This window comes from Zonotrichia leucophrys, chromosome 1A (assembly GCF_028769735.1).
Source record: "Zonotrichia leucophrys gambelii isolate GWCS_2022_RI chromosome 1A, RI_Zleu_2.0, whole genome shotgun sequence".
In the NCBI taxonomy this organism is placed as follows: Eukaryota; Metazoa; Chordata; class Aves; order Passeriformes; family Passerellidae; genus Zonotrichia; species Zonotrichia leucophrys.
In genome coordinates, this window is record NC_088170.1 from 8,996,640 (window position 1) to 9,012,202 (window position 15,563).

Below are 15,563 nucleotides of genomic sequence, written 5' to 3' on the forward strand. Positions count from 1 at the left end.
GGGAGTTAGCCTCAGGCACTCACTCAATATTCCAGCTGGAGGGCATGGGATGACTTGCAGCCTGTTGAAACTTCTGAGCAATGGGATTTGGCAGAGCAGCTTTTCCCAAGGGGAGTAAAGGCTATGGAGGAGGAGCCTAAGGTGTGCCAAAAGATGGGTTTGCTGTTTCTGGGGCATGTGGGGCTTCAAGGAAACCCTAACAGAGGCTGCTCTTTCAAGGAGGGCTTCCATCATCTCAGTGCTACCCAGCACTCCTATTGTGCCCTCACCAGCAAGTCCCACTGCAGGTGATTTTTCAAGGCTCAGCTGTGGGCAGAGCAAAGAGCAGGGCTGAAATATCTGTGGAAGCTTTGTCTTCCTTTGCCTATGCCCACAGGGACTTCTGGGACAGAGAAGGAGGACCAAGCTCCCTTCCTGGCCCTGTCTCTTAATCTTGCTGTGCCTGATTTTTCCATGAGTGGTATTGAAAGGCAATTCATATTTGTTGCACAGAGCTTTGAGTTCTTAGGACTGAAAGTGGAGTGAATCCACAGAAAATTGAAATAATAAAACTAATTTTATGAAAAGTTTTATTTGAAGTTTTATAATTGAGGGCAGGTTTCTAATAGCCCTTGGAAGTCAGATTAATGACTGCTCTGGAACTCAGGCTTGAAGTTGCTAGAGACTGATACCTAAAATTCAGTTTTAAATGTGAACAGCACAACTGAAATCAAATTCAATCAAAGATACCTTCAAGGCTGACTTTGAATTAAACTGGTCTGGGACAGGCCTTGCATTTAGGGGACAACTTTTGTGCTGCTGAGTCACAGAAGCTAATGGGGGATGCACAGCTCCTTTTGACTCCATGTCAGTTTAAAGCTGAAGCTGGGTTTGTAAAAAAAGCAGGAAACTGGTTTCTCCCAGCAAGTGCAGACAGCAGTACCTGGCTGTTGTGGAGGAAGAACCCAACCTGGTAGGAGAAGCCCAGCATGGTCTCCCTGTGCATGCCATTGTGCAGGTCGTTCTTCAGGAGCTTCTCATCCAGCACAACGTGGTAGCGGATTTGGCCTTCATCCTGCCAACACACAATTGCATTCAGAGTTAGCTAATAAAGATGGAAAACCTCCTAGGGATAGCATTTTCCAAAGGGTTTAATGCCTGAATTCAAAGAGAAACTTCTCCACTGGGTAGGTTATTTCATATTTCCTCCTGTGGTCAGCCTGCATTCTTGCCACAATGAAAATGTTGTTGGCCATGGAGGATGAAATGATACAGAACTGGGAGGAGCAAGGTTTGCTTGAGCCTGTAGTGTGTTTCTGTGCATAGGGCTGGCTGCTGAATTCAGGGAAAAGTCAGATGATTTTTAGGACTCTGAATTTCATGGGTTCATTTGACATGAAGGGTTGCATATTCATGAGTGGTTTTATGGTCTTTCCATACGTATTCCTTTGAGTATCTCTGAATAACCTATAGGGGAATAAACTGTGATGAGTGTTTCAAGTAACCTTTCCTTCCCTCCCTTCCCTCCCTTCCTTCCCTCTTTAGTCAATAAAGATTGCTTTTAATTGTCTTTAATTGAAAAGTTTTCTAACTTTTTGGTTGGTAGAGTACCTTCATATTGCACTATAAAGTGATGAAGTTACTCTCTATACATCAAAATGTAGTGTGGGTTTCCAATGGTTCTACATCTTGTCCTGAAGCAGAAGACTCCCAGAGCTCTCCCTGACTAGGAGGAGGAATCAGAAGCAGGATATGTTGGTGAGAGACTGACCAATGTGAGAGAAGCTGGAGTGTTTGGGGAGTTTAGGTGCTGCCTAGCCAACAGACAGTGCTGCTGCAACTTTGTCTTTGCAATAAAAATGTCCTTTTGGGAATTCCTGCTGCTCACTGTTCCCTTATTCTGAATGTCCATGCTGCTCCTGCTCCTTCAAAAGTGTGGGAAAGCATGAAGCATCTTCAGGATGTGAGATTTGTGATGGTCCCTGGCTGTGCCCACAGAGTAAGAGTGGCCTTGACATCTCTTAGGGCTGGCCTTGTTCCACATATTTGGCAAAAAATATTTGCAGATGAAAAAGTGGGAATTAAGATGGAGCTAATCTCCATCAGTGTCCAGCCCTATTTAATCTCCTGACTTTGACGAATTGGAGGAAAAGCTAACACTGATCCATCTTGATTTCTGTCTTTAATCACCAGCAGAGTTAGGGCATCCTGCCCCATCAGGGCCAAAAAAAAAAAAAGGGATCTTCTCCCTGTGCCAAACTCTTCACTCTGCAAAAGAGTTCTCCCAAGTGTTTCACAAAGAGGTTAAGCCTCAGGCAGACTTAACCTTATGGCTGTTTTTTGATTTTTATCTTTTCTCAGATTGCCACATCAGGCAAGGTTGGGAGGATGGAAGAAAGATTGAAGAAACATTGGTGAGTAGTGGAAATGAAAATTATTTTTCTGTATGTGTGTAATCCATATTTACTTGGATTGATGTCTCATAGGAATGTGTCTCTCAAAGCTTATTAGAAATTCTTCTTGTAGTGATGCGGAAATGATGGTGTGTCAAGAAACAACTAAAGTAGTGTTCAAAAGCCATTTGAGCAGATGGAGCTTGATCACTTGTGAATGTGGGACATTTGCCATGGCTCTGCTGTTGTTGGTAAATGGTTTGGGATGAGTCATTTGAGCCCTGTGCTCCTCAGCTTCCTGACTGTAAATGGAGACCATGCAAGTAGGGATAAAGTGTGGATAAATGTTTTTGGAAGAGACAGGGAAGAATTAAAGCCACTGGGTAAATCATGGGTGAAGGTTCCTCTGCAAGGTGTGTGGCTCTTGATATGTGCAGTCTATAAAGCTGTTTCAAATTGGAGACAATATGAAGAAAGCTGCTGGGATAAGGCAGAAAAAGGATAGCTTATCTTGGGAGGAAACCAAAAAGGCTGAGAAGGAGGTATGAACTTGTAAATATGTCAGGGTACAGATTCCAGAGAGAGTGTTGCTTCAGCATTCCTGCAGGAGTGACAAGGCCAGCATCTGGATAGTTTTAAGAAAGACTCACAGTATTTCATGGCATTATTCATGATGGGTATTAGTGATGTCAGGGGACTGGAGTTTGTTCACCTAAAAAATTCATTTCAGTGTTTTTTCTGGTCCCTCCTGTACTGACTTTCTTTACATGAAAAAAAACCTCTTTCAAAATCCCCCCCCCCCCCCAAAAAAAAATCTACTGACAAGGCTTTTTTCAGAGAAAAATCTGATGATTTTTAGGACTCCGAACTTCATAGGTTCATTTGACATCAAGTGTTGCATATTAATGAGTGTTTTTATGGTCTTTCCATACCTATTCCTTATTCCTTTGGAAATCCCTGAATAACCTACAGGGGAATAAACTGTTGTGAGGGTTTAGAGTAATTTTTGTATCTAGCTAGCTCTATTTTTATATCTATATATCTATAGATATAATCTTTAAGGGCATCCTCAGTCACTAAGGACTACTTTTAATTGTCTTTAATGGAAAAGTTTTTTATGCCTGGTTGGTAGAGTACATTCATATTTCACTGTAAAATAAAGAAGTTACTCTCTATATATCAAAATTTAGTGTGGGTTTCCCAAGGCTTCTACACTTGTTCTGAAGCAGGAGACTCCCAGAGCTCCTGCTGGGAGAGATATGTTGGTGAGAGATTGACAAAAAATATAGGTAATATATAAATATATAAAAATATAGGTAGATTCATCCCATTTCAACTTCTTTGGTGTTACAGACAAAACCTAATTTACTGGATTTCTCGGAAACAAATCTCCCTATATCTATGTCCTCATAACCCATCCACTTGAAAAAAAAGATGAAATACTGAGCTGTTAGGACAAGCCTTGTGATTTATACATACCAAAGTAGCAGATTTCTTATCCTTTAGGTAATTTTCTATAGCATCATTACTTGGGGCAAAGATTGTGTATGCGTTTGCTGCTTCTATTTCGTTAGACAGGTTGTATTGCTGTTGTGAAACACATCAAAAAAATAAATAAATCAGAATGACCACTGGTAGTCTGAAATGCAAACCAATCAGAGGGCTTCCTCTGCTCTGAAACACTGTGAGCATGGTGTGAAAGCTTACAATAATGTAGCCCCTGAAGAGGGAGTAGTCGGGCATTTGCTCCAGGCGGGCCAGCAGCCTCGGCAGGACAGCGCTGCGCAATGGGGTCAGCACCTGCAGGGGAGCACACACCCCACATCACCTGCAGGCATCACATGCAGGGCACAATGCTGCTCTGTGCACAGTGCTCTCCACAGGGGTTAACAGTTTTGTGGTGCAGAAAAACCCTGATCGATATATTGGATACCTTATCAATGACGTGAATGACCCCGTTGGTGGATGCGATGTCGCTGGCCACAAAGTGAGCGCCCTCGAGGGTCAGGTTCTGCACAAAGGAGAGGAGAGAGGCTTTGCCTTGGCCTTGTTGGGGTGGTGCTTCCCAGCAGCCCATCCTGTACATTTCATACCTCCCCAAATGCTTGCCTGGGGATGTGCTATGGCACCCCTAACCCACACCAGAGGCTGGGTGACCCTCAGAGTCACACACAGGGGAGGGGACTTGGAAGTGCTTAAGTGTGACTTGAGTATTTCCAGGAAATCCTCCTCAGAACATGAAATTTACCTGATAACAGGCTAAGGGAGAAGGGCTGTCACTTATTTAAATACCCCCATTAAAAATACCCTCAGGTGGTTTAGGACTATCAAGTTGCATATGTGGAGATGTGTGTTATCACTGCTTCCTCCTACCTCCCCTGTTCCCTAAATTAAGTTATTTGGTTTCCTTGATGCTCTTTGTGATAATTTGTCTCACACAGGCTGCTCCAGGCAAGGACTGCCATTCTGCTTGGTTACAGCTGTCCAGTGTTTGCAGCAGCATTAGAAATAATTAATATTGTGGACAAATTTCAGTGATGTAAAGTGGTGGAGAGAAACAAGGTAATGTTTCTCCCAGAGGGACCCGTATAATTGAACTATGCCTTTAATGTTATGACATGTATTTTAAAAAAATACATAATGTGTGTGTGGTTTTGTAGTACAAGAAAGTCAGTGGCAGTGATGGCCAGGGTTTGGTGTATGATAGCACAGTGGTTTGCAGGTCATCTCACCCCATTTTCTTTAGACAAGTGTAGGAATTTGCTCTGCAGCGATGTTGGCAGCATGCCAGAGGACGATAAATTCTGGAAATCAGCAAAGCTGTAAGCTCCTGTCAGTACATGATACCTAAAGGAAATTAACTGGATTTGAAGGTTTTGTATTTTCTCTCTTTTGTCTTTGTCTTATTTCAGGTAAACATGCTTAGTGTGTCTCAAATGGTAGTTTTAAGCAGGAATTCCTTCTACAATACCTTGTTTAGCCATGTTTTTATCTTAGTTCAACCTTTAAACATAATATAAGTAATGCCTTTTTTTCCAGTGGCCTTGCTACAGAGATTTATATGCCACTGGAACTAGAAGGAGAGTTCTATGCCCTTCCTTTAAAATCAAAATACTTGTCTTGCTCTAGTGGCTTACCAAAGGCTTGTTTAGCATAAAAACAGTTAACTTAAAAAGCCAAACCTCCAAACCATGAACGTACTTAAGGAGAGTTGGAATGTTACTTTTTGACATCCAGAAGGCTTTCTCATCCTCATCCATGTTCTCAATGGCTTGCAGAGAAGGCACAAGGACAGTCAGGTTTGAGCTGGTGGACAACACTGAGTTTATCTTGGCCTCCTGCATGGAAGTAAAGAGGGTGAAATAATTCATTCCAAGGATGGGCTATAAATAGTAGCTGGTGACATTTGAAGAAAGGTGGAGTATGTGACGTGCTTTGTGACCAGCCTGGAAAGGGAAAAGCTATTATACTGAGCAATGACTTGAACAATAGCACTTGCAGCTGCACAAAAATGGAAAACGAGTGTCTGCTTTTTGCAGAATAGATTGCCAGCATTGCAAGGGCAGAAATAACGTCCAGGTCAGAATTGGTTTTTATGATGACATCCATAACTTGATCTCCACAAAAGTTAGCCTGTCTCATAGGTTTTGAATTATGCACTTGAGGGTTTTGTTTTTTTTTTTTTTAATAGTGGTGATAAATGGAGTTGATAGAGCTAGTGGTTACTAATAAATTCAAGTAATTCACTCTTCCAGAGCACTCCATGCTGTTCAATAGATGGAAGGACTATGAACCATGATATAAGAAACTCCCATGACACAGTGTATTCCCTTTTAGAATAAGACTATTTCACATGGCTGGGATTTTTTCCCAGATATCCAAGAGTTATCTGTGTCCACTAGCACTGCAGTGGAGCTTGCTGATGACAGCTCTAATTTTAGATGGGGATTGTGAGATCTGTAGCATGCATGAATTAATTAATCTTCCATGTTTTTATCTGCCTTAAGGATGGGAAGAGTTTCCACTGGAGAGGATTTTTCCAGTTGTGTGGAATTATTTTTTTTTAGTGAAAAATAGAAAGCTAAATATTTACATGTGATCTTGCTGAAGATTGGGTTCTCCAAGCTTTTCATAGGATGCACAGCTTGCCATTTTTGATATTGCAAAACTTGAGGGAGCAATATGAGCTTGGGATCTACCTCTTTGCAGCTGGTAGCTGTTTTGGATTATCCTTCATTACCCATATTGGGTTTTGAATCAAGAAGGGAAATCAGCTCCCTTAAATAGCTGGGGATTTTGTGTCTGTTAAGATCATCTTTCTTCCTAGCCATCATCCCTATCACCTTCCAAATATTTAAATATAGAAAGAGTAACAAACCTCCCCTTCTCATCCTTCCTGAGCAGCAAGAAAAGAATTTGGTTATGAAAAGTGGTAAACATCACATTCCTGCTCAAGTACAAAGTTAAAAACCCCCAGATGGATATGCCTGCCTATTTTGCTCATGTTTGTAGTTACCAGTGTTTATTTGAAGTGATAGCATTTCTCTGAAGTGTAGCAGAAATTTCCACATCAGTTTCAACAGATTACACAGAATCTTCCCGATGTTTTGTTCCCCCATTATCTAAAGAGCATATTAGCAGGAGAATAGCATTTCTTATTGTGCCCATTTTTTAAATTCTTTCGTTTCTCTCTTCAGTGTCCAGTGCCACAATCTGAGCTCAGGGCCAGGCAGAAAACTAACCTGAATTAACCACGTGGAGCTCTCTTAAGAAGCCCCCTGAGGTGTTCCTTGCAGTTATGTACTTTAATGATCCCCAAGTCATCTACCTTTGAAAAGCCTTAAAGCAGCTGATGTGCCGGGACTTCTGATGCTGTTCATTAGCACATCACTGTCCTTTCTTGTTCACCAGGTATTTGCTGAACACTCCTTACATTTAGGGTTTCAGTTCTCTTGGGAGCAGCCAGTTTTGATCTTTATTGATACGGTTCCAATCACAGTGGGGTAGGACCTTAATGTTACTGCTGCTCCAGTAATAAATGATGGCATGTGAAAATAGAAAGTAGATTTTTAGTATGTCCAGAACTTTGGGGTTTGAAACCTACTTTGGTGCTTCCTCCATAATCTGGAGCCAGACAAGTTAATCTTTCCTCACTGAGGTTGTTCAGCCTGGAGAAAAGAAGACTCCAGGGAGACCTTTTGTGGCCTTTCAGCACTTACAGGGATCTTGTAAGAAAGGTGGCGCAGACTTTTTAGTAGGACCTTTTGCAAAAGAATAAGGTACAATGGTTCCAAACTGAAAAAGGGTTGATTTAGGTTTGATCTTAGAAATAAATTTTTTTTTAACAATGAGGGTGATGAAGCACTGAAGAGGTTGCTTAGGAGTATGGTGGATGACTCATCCCTGGAGACATTCAGGGAAAGGCACCCTGATGTGTCTGCAGATTTTCAGCTTTCTCTCTGTGATGGAAATATTGCTGTGAGGCTCCCATTTCTAAACACCACAAGATTCATGTATTTCTGCAAACTTGAACATACTGCAGAAATTAATCATGAAGTGTACTTACATTAACCCACTGGTTAAAAGCAGCTGCTTCTGACAGAGTGGATAGCTCCTGATGAAAGAGAAGAGAGATCAATGAGTTTCTAAGTTATAATTAGCTGTACTAAAGTGCTCCTGACTGTGGGGCAACCCACCTTGTCTGGCCTGGCTGATGTGACATGGAGGAGGAGGATGTGTGAAAAGGGATGGAATTAATATTTTTGGGGTTTTTTTAATACTTTCTGGTAATGGAAAAGGTGAATTATCAATTCTTGAAAATCAGGCCATGGGTTGCTTAGGTGTGTACCTGACCTTGGTAGGTATTGTGTACTGACCCCAGGCTCAGCATTAATTTCCTGTAACTTTAAACTTAATTCTTCCCTTAACTCCATGCAAAATTGATTGGAATATATGTTGCTTTAGCTGATATTTGTACAGCATCTTATATTTGTACATCACCCAGCCCTTATTCTGCCAGGGTACTTAGAACAGAGATAGATGATAGTATAAGCAGAGGTGGCAGGTAGTGCTGAGAGCCATGTGAGATTATTGCCAGGAGCTGAGACTGAGGACACTTTCATTTTTCCTGTGCTGTTAAATGCATATTTATTTCACCAATTGACTTGCTTTGCTTTTATCTGCCTGTGGGTCAGCACAGTTTGTTTCAACATGATAAACTGATCATTTCCACTGAGACAGACTGCAGGGCAAAACTTTGGGAGAGTTGACTGCTTGGTGCTCCCAGATGGGAGGTTGGTGCTTAGCTCTGGACTCTGGGATTGGTGTTTTCTAATTTGTTTTCAATTTCAAATTTTCAATTTGTTTGAAGCCAGAAATAGGCTCTACTCCCTTAGGCCCCTTCCCAAGCCACAATTTTAAACAGAATTTATGAATCAGGCGAGTGTTCCCGCTGGACCATCCTTTGCAGAGATCGCTGGTGAGCATCACATTTTTTCTGACTGTTTGTAAAGGTTTTGCTGTTCTCCCTGGTTAAGATGCAGGGTGGGCCCTGTGCAGCAGGTGCTGTGCCCAGAGGAGGTGACCCCAGCACTTACATCTGCAGCGTTTCCATAGCAGGTCCTGCCGTCCCCCTCGTACCCCTTTGGGCACACACACTGCCAGCCACGGGAGGACTCAAACTCACAGGTTGCCTTTGAGCCAGAAAGAGAGAGAATTTGTCAAACAGTCACTCTCTACACGTTTGAAGCCCTGTTCTTTCACCTGACTGTGGCAGATCCATCCTCTGCTCCCCAGAGCTCCTCACCTCAGCTCCACCTGAGGATGGAACTACAGGGCACAGCGGAGCACATGCAGCTACTAATAAAGCTGATAGATGCCTGAGTAAATATCCCAACAGGATAGTGGATCCAAGTTGTAATTGCTGGTAGAAAACCAGCATTTATTTATTCCAGGTTCGAGATAATCCTGTACTGGCTTTGGATTTGGGAGCAGCCCTTGCAGTCTATCCTCAGCTCATGTACTATACTGATGTGGTTCACACAGTTTTTGGTGCTTGTAGAACTGCCTGGCAAGTGCTTTCTCCAAAGGGAATTGCAGGCTTGAAATGGCAAATAAATTCTATGGTGTGCTCACAGGAGGCGAGGTGTGATATGAATCTGAACACTTTGTTCAGGGAATGATTAATTACTCACCAGATGATGGCATTTTCCATTTTGTTCCAGGCACGAGTTTATGGGTGTGCATTCAATTCCATTCCCCTGAAATCCATCCTTACACTTGCAGTCATTCTGTCATTTCAATAAAACAGGGCAATTCATTAAAATGATTAAAATAGAGTTTGTACTGTAGACATGGTGAATTAGCTTCTCTGTGTTTCCATAGCTTGGCTTTGACTCCAGTGGAATGACACTGACTAATATCTGCAGAAGACCTTCATACCTGACATCCACTAATGCACTTTCTAAAAATGTGTTTGCTGAAAGAGCAAGGGAAAGGAGGGAACACCGGGACTGGAATTTCAGGAGACTGTTTTGGATGGAGAGCACCATGTGGAAATAACATCATGGCTGTGAGGGAGAGCAGGATTTTGGGAACAAAACAGGGTAGGAAGCCCAAGCTCTGGCAAAGAGGTTGAGGACATGCAATGCAGGTGGCATTGACTGTGAGCACCTACCTGCCCCGGCCCGATGTAGATGCAGGAGGCATTCTGGTGGCACCGCGCCGTGCTGGGCAGCAGGCAGGGGTTGATGGCTGAGCAGTCCCTCCCATCTCCTGTCCATCCTGCCTGGCAAACACACCTGTGCTCCTCTGGGCCTGTCTGAACACACTCAGCCTAGGGGGAGATGCAGAGGCAGCCGTTCAGGGCAGCTGCCTGTAGCCATCAGCCTTGTCCAAGCTCTGGAGAAAGAGCCTGGAGCTCCAATGAAAACCATGACTCTCATGTAGAAGTTTCTGGCCAAACCTTCCCCTTTGCTTGCTTTATTGTGGGAAAAGCAAGTACTTACATTGATATTGCAGCCACCAGGGTTTAAAACAGCACAAGGATCAGCTTTGGTGCAGCTGAAGCCATCTCCCTCATAGCCAGGTTTGCAAACACAGCTACAGAGACAAGAGGAGGAAGGAGGCGTTACACGTGACAGGATAGCTCCAAAGCAAAGTGATTGTTTTCCACTGCAACATGCTATTTATAGGCAGCTAAAAATTGGTAACCTTGGATTCGTGATGCAAGTAGCTCAAGTGTGTACTATATGGTTGGTTTTTTTTCCAAAATATTGACTGGGTTAATTGAGTCAAATCATGGATCCATTATCTGCATATGAGACAGGGAGTGGGATTAATTCTGAGCTGATGTTATCATTGCAAAATTGAGCTAACAGCTCTGAAATATTTATGGGCTGGCTTTGCTTTTACTCTCTGTTACACAGAAGATGGCTGTGTGTGAGACAATGAGCCCTCCTGTTTCCCTGGGTCCCACCCCAGGATTAATCTAAATTGGAGGGAATTATTTAGGCACTAAGGTTCTGCAGCATCCCCCCTTGTGCTTGTTGTACTCATTATGGATACACTGCAGCAAGAGGCAAACCTGCTGCATGTGAGGGTGAGCTTGAGGCAAGTGCAGGGCAGCTGAAGCAGTAACAGAGTTTTGTGGGCAGGACTGGGGAACCTGTGCTGAAATTTGTGGTGCTGTGGCGTGCAAAACTTACCTGACCTGGCCAGAGTGAGATATCCATCCTCAAACTGTTGAGAATTTCAAGGCTTAAACTCCTAAATCACTATGGGGTAGTTAGAAATAAGAGCTTCCTAAAACCTCTGTAGATGTTAGTAGGAAGGGAGGCTTTTAATCAAGGATCAGATATGTATGAACTATCAGTGGTAAATATATAAGGTACAGGGTATTGAGAACTTGTAATTATTATCTTGCAGCTCAAGGCTGATGTGGTGCATGGTTTTGCTTGCTTGCTGTTGCAGTGGCTGCTGTCTGTGCACTGCTGCCAGGGACTGTATTTGGTCAGGCAAACAGGAAAGAGCTGCAGCACAGTGAATATTAATGGATGCAGGCTGCTGGCTTACCTCACTGTGCCATCACTGAGCTGGCACTCTGCATGTGCATGGCAGAGCTGCAGGGAGGGCTCACAGGGAGCAATCTGCTGCTCACAGAGTTTCCCTGTGTATCCAGCTCTGCAGGATCCAGGCAGGCAGCTCCCGTCGCTGTCTGCTCGGTTATCACACTTCCCATTGATGCAGGGGCACTCTGCCAGAGATAAACTACAGTGTGCACTTGCACAGTGGAAAAAGGCATTTGTACTCCCATTTGTACTCCCATTTCTTATGAATCAGCTCTTCCTATTTTTTTTTTCAAGAATCTCAACTTTTGCATTTTTTATCTCACTCTGATGGGGGACTTTTGTTAATCATAGCCACATCTTTTCAGGTGTGTTTTATGTTTTAAAAAACACTGCTCTTATCAATGAACTTCAAAGTGCTTCAGAGAAGTAGGTGCAAAATGCCATGTCCTAGACTATTAAAGTTACTCATTGCATGACTTTTGCTGTGCTTTCAGTGACAGGGTAAGCCTTTAAACACTAAGCCCACAGATCCTCTAGGATCCTCCCCAGCACATTGCTAGGACTGGGTGGATTAGTGTGCTGAGGGCACAGCAAAGTGCCCAAGGGACACAGCAGGAAAGCTTTGTGCATTCCAAAGAATGTCAGTCACTAGTCAAGCAAATGCTTGTTACTTTGGTGGGACTGGAGTTGAGGCAGTACCACAATTCCTTATGGAATTTGTGTCTCAGCTTTTGTCCATGTACCTCTGAACCTTCAAAGGAGCTTTGTTTCATGAATGGCAGGCTGTTTCATAACAAAAAAGAATAAAAATGGTTTTGTAGGTGAGGAATGTATGTATGTTTTATGTTGTATATGCTGTAGACTCTCAAATGTATAATGGTTTATCTCAGTAGGATTAAATCTGTCAGTGCAGAACTGTAAGCTATAAAATAGATCAGAAATTATTCAGTAAGAGTAGTAAGTGGCCTAAACACAACCTGTTTATAGATCTAGTTGTTCTAGGATTGCATATGTTTGTCATTGCAGGCAGAATCTGTTCTGTTGTGGGCAATAGCAGATGGGAACAAATAGCAAAAATTTTCTTTTCAGTTACTTGCATGAGGGAGACAGAAATCAAAAGAACGATTAATTAGTATAAAACAAGCTATACCCCCTGCAAAAAAAAAAAAGAGTATTAAAAAATAAGAGTATCTAAAAAATTTAGAGTATCTACACAGACCCTGGCCTTACAAGGCATCCCTTTGAAATAGACATGAAAATACCCCAGGAACATCTTGCTCATCTTCCACAGGCACTGTTCAGCAGCCAGGTAACTCCTGCCTGGACACACCAGGAGGGTCCAAAAGTCTCTATTGGTCTATTGCTCACACTCCTGTGCTGAGGCTGTGGAGCTGCACTTACCTTTGTCACACTGAGGCCCAAATTTGCCAGGGTCTGAGCAGAACTGGCAGCTCAAGCCTTGAAATGCCTCAGAGCAAACACAGGTTCCATTTCCATCCAGGCCATCCATGCACTGTGATATGGAAGGGAGGTGGTGGTTATGTATGAATTCAAACAATTCTTTACCCTAGAAAAGAGACTACATGCCTGTCCATATTTTGTGGCTCCGATAGAATCTCAGGAAAAACTCCAGCTTTGCTGAGACAGATGTTTCAAAGAAAAACTTTATGTGCTTTTTCTTTGCTGCTATATATTCTACCTTTCTTTGCAATTTTTCTGTGAGAATAATGAGCTGGCGGTGTCATTACAGTGTGCTGTGCAATTTTAAAGCATGAGAATGGGCCACTCAGCCTTGCCTGTGTGCTGTGTGTTGGAACCCTAGAAATCTGCAATTTGGGCATCTGAGAAGTGACAGATTCCCTTTCCATCACTGGACACAGAGGAAAGGGGCAGCCCTTGTGGAGCCCAACATTCCTGTTGTGCAGAAATGCTCATGGGGCTTTTGGGACACAGCTCATCCTTCTCCCACGCTGGAGTTCAGGGTGCTGCTGGATGCTCTGCTTACCTGCCCATTCCCTGAGCAGGGCTTGGAGAAACCTCCTGGGCATGGTCTGCAGTTAGGGCCAAAGAAGCCTTTGCAACACTTTGGTTCCTGCAAAACAAAGAAAATATCCTCGTTTTCAGTGCTTTAGGGCAGAGGCAGTGCATAAAGACCAAATCTTTGTTGTGTTTCAGCCCCCTGAGAAATGCCTGCATGGATAACAGTCTCTGAAAAGCCTTGTGTTGAACCAGAACCGGCTCTGCAATGGCTTATTTAAAATGAGGAGGGGTGTTAACAGTTCTCTAAGGGGATGCTCTTGTTCTTATCAGACTCAGTGTTAGCAATCCCCATCCTGTCCCCAGTTGTGAACTTGCCAGTGGGTATCTGCCCATATTGTGTGCAGTCTCATATTTGCCAGTGGGAGTGAAGTGGAATTAGGATGCAGGCAGTTTCCTTGGAATCTGGGATCAGGAACTTCAGGATGTTTAACCCCAGGGAGGTGCTGTGACAGCCAGAAATGCTGCCTTGATCTTCCTCCCTCCCCTCTATACCAGGGTGGGATTTAGCCACCATGCAGCTCTGAATGGCCTTTTCAGTTGTATGTTGTTTTTTATTTGTGCAGTGTCTTCTTTATCTGTTCATTTATAAAGTGTATTTTAAAGGACTGATTTGCCTGTGTGATTCAAGAGAACTAGGAATCAGCAAAAGGCTTACAAAGCTTACAGCTTTTGGACCCCTCTGCCTGTCACTAAGTAGTGCTAAGTACTTAGTAGTGCTTCCTAAAAGTGCAGAAGCCTTTTTAGGAGCCTCAGAAGGGTGTGAGGATCTCTTAGGGCTGATGACTTCTCCAGAACTGTAATTGCCAAGCAGTAGTTGGGGTGTGATTCTCCTGACTGTTCCCCACTCATTGTTATCCAATATCATGGGAAATCTTGGGAGCAGGAGGGGATGAGTTGTCCTGTTCTTCATGGGTGAAGCTGTATGGGAAAATGAATACACCTGGGCTTGGAGCTTTATTTGAAAACTCCTGCATGGCAGAGTATGAGTGAGCTGTTGTCAATAACATCTGACAGCTATTCTGGATTTTCCCTGCTGTTTACCTCTGAGATGTACACCAGCTCCTCTCAGCCTGGTGTTGAAGTGCATGGAAACTACATGGACATGTCCAAACACCTCTCAACTCCAAAGGAAAGTTATCCACGTGTAAGAGAATACTTTGGAAAACTTTTACATGTATTTCACCTTAAGGAGCTGTAATTCTATAATTCTTTGCTATAATATTGCAGGCTCTAGCACAGCCCATTCTTTGAAAGGTTGGGCATTCAATAATGTACCTCTGTTTTGAGAAAGATGTGCAAAAGGGAAACATTAGTATTTCTCAGCTATATAGAGTTCTGTGAAACAGTTTTAATATCACAGCATAATTTACCTGGAGAAAAAAAAGCCGCTTGCTGGTATTGCATTTAAAAACTTTCTTAAGTTATGTATTTTTCACTGTATGAACTTTCTTTTTATTGTTTCTGACTACTGATTTACAGGACTACTATCAATGGATTTTTATAAAATGAGGAATAACATTCCTGTGGAAGACAGACTTGAATTTTGTAGCGAAATATTTTTTGTGGAGAAATACGCAGCTAAATTTGCATCTCTTAAATACAAAGCAGATGGGAGAGCTTCACTCCTTCCTGAACCTGTGTCTGCAGACTGTTACTTCAGGGAGGATGCTTAATCAAAAGGAAACTTTTAACAGATGTGAGGTGTATTTTAAACATATCCAGTTTATTAACTCCCAAAGCATTGTCATAGTGATTCTCATTCCTCACATCCCCCTCTGCTGAAATAAGACTTGCTTCACCTGAGAAACAAGAGCTCCTATGAAGGATACAGGGAATTGTGCAACAGCAAACAAAATAATGCTGGAATTGTCAGATGATTCAGTCATTACCAAAAAGAGATGAAAGTACCATCTATATTTGCATTTTTTATGCAGTCTCCTGTTTTCATATGTGTTTTTTTTTGCTCTCTATATTGGCAGAGCAATAACCAAAATATGGGCATGCCTTCCCCCTGTGCCTTTTGTACAGCTGGTGAGTCTGCTGGGGAAATGTCTCAGGATGCTCTTGGGATGAAAAGGTGCTA

General features: G+C 42.8%; 1 protein-coding gene across 1 annotated transcript in view; it reads right to left on the minus strand.

Annotated features, from left to right (window-relative positions):
• STAB2 (stabilin 2) overlaps window positions 1-15,563 on the minus strand; it is an 82,635-nt gene that overhangs the window by 37,863 nt on the left and 29,209 nt on the right. The window contains exons 19-33 of the mRNA XM_064729959.1: window positions 14,694-14,757; window positions 13,446-13,537; window positions 12,842-12,953; window positions 11,445-11,625; window positions 10,379-10,472; window positions 10,048-10,206; window positions 9,566-9,661; window positions 8,969-9,064; window positions 7,939-7,986; window positions 5,574-5,710; window positions 5,105-5,219; window positions 4,306-4,383; window positions 4,080-4,172; window positions 3,852-3,959; window positions 923-1,054 (exon numbers count right to left, since the gene is read on the minus strand). Coding sequence (XP_064586029.1) covers window positions 923-1,054; window positions 3,852-3,959; window positions 4,080-4,172; window positions 4,306-4,383; window positions 5,105-5,219; window positions 5,574-5,710; window positions 7,939-7,986; window positions 8,969-9,064; window positions 9,566-9,661; window positions 10,048-10,206; window positions 10,379-10,472; window positions 11,445-11,625; window positions 12,842-12,953; window positions 13,446-13,537; window positions 14,694-14,757 — 1,605 coding nt within the window. The remainder of the gene's footprint in view (window positions 1-922; window positions 1,055-3,851; window positions 3,960-4,079; window positions 4,173-4,305; window positions 4,384-5,104; window positions 5,220-5,573; window positions 5,711-7,938; window positions 7,987-8,968; window positions 9,065-9,565; window positions 9,662-10,047; window positions 10,207-10,378; window positions 10,473-11,444; window positions 11,626-12,841; window positions 12,954-13,445; window positions 13,538-14,693; window positions 14,758-15,563) is intronic.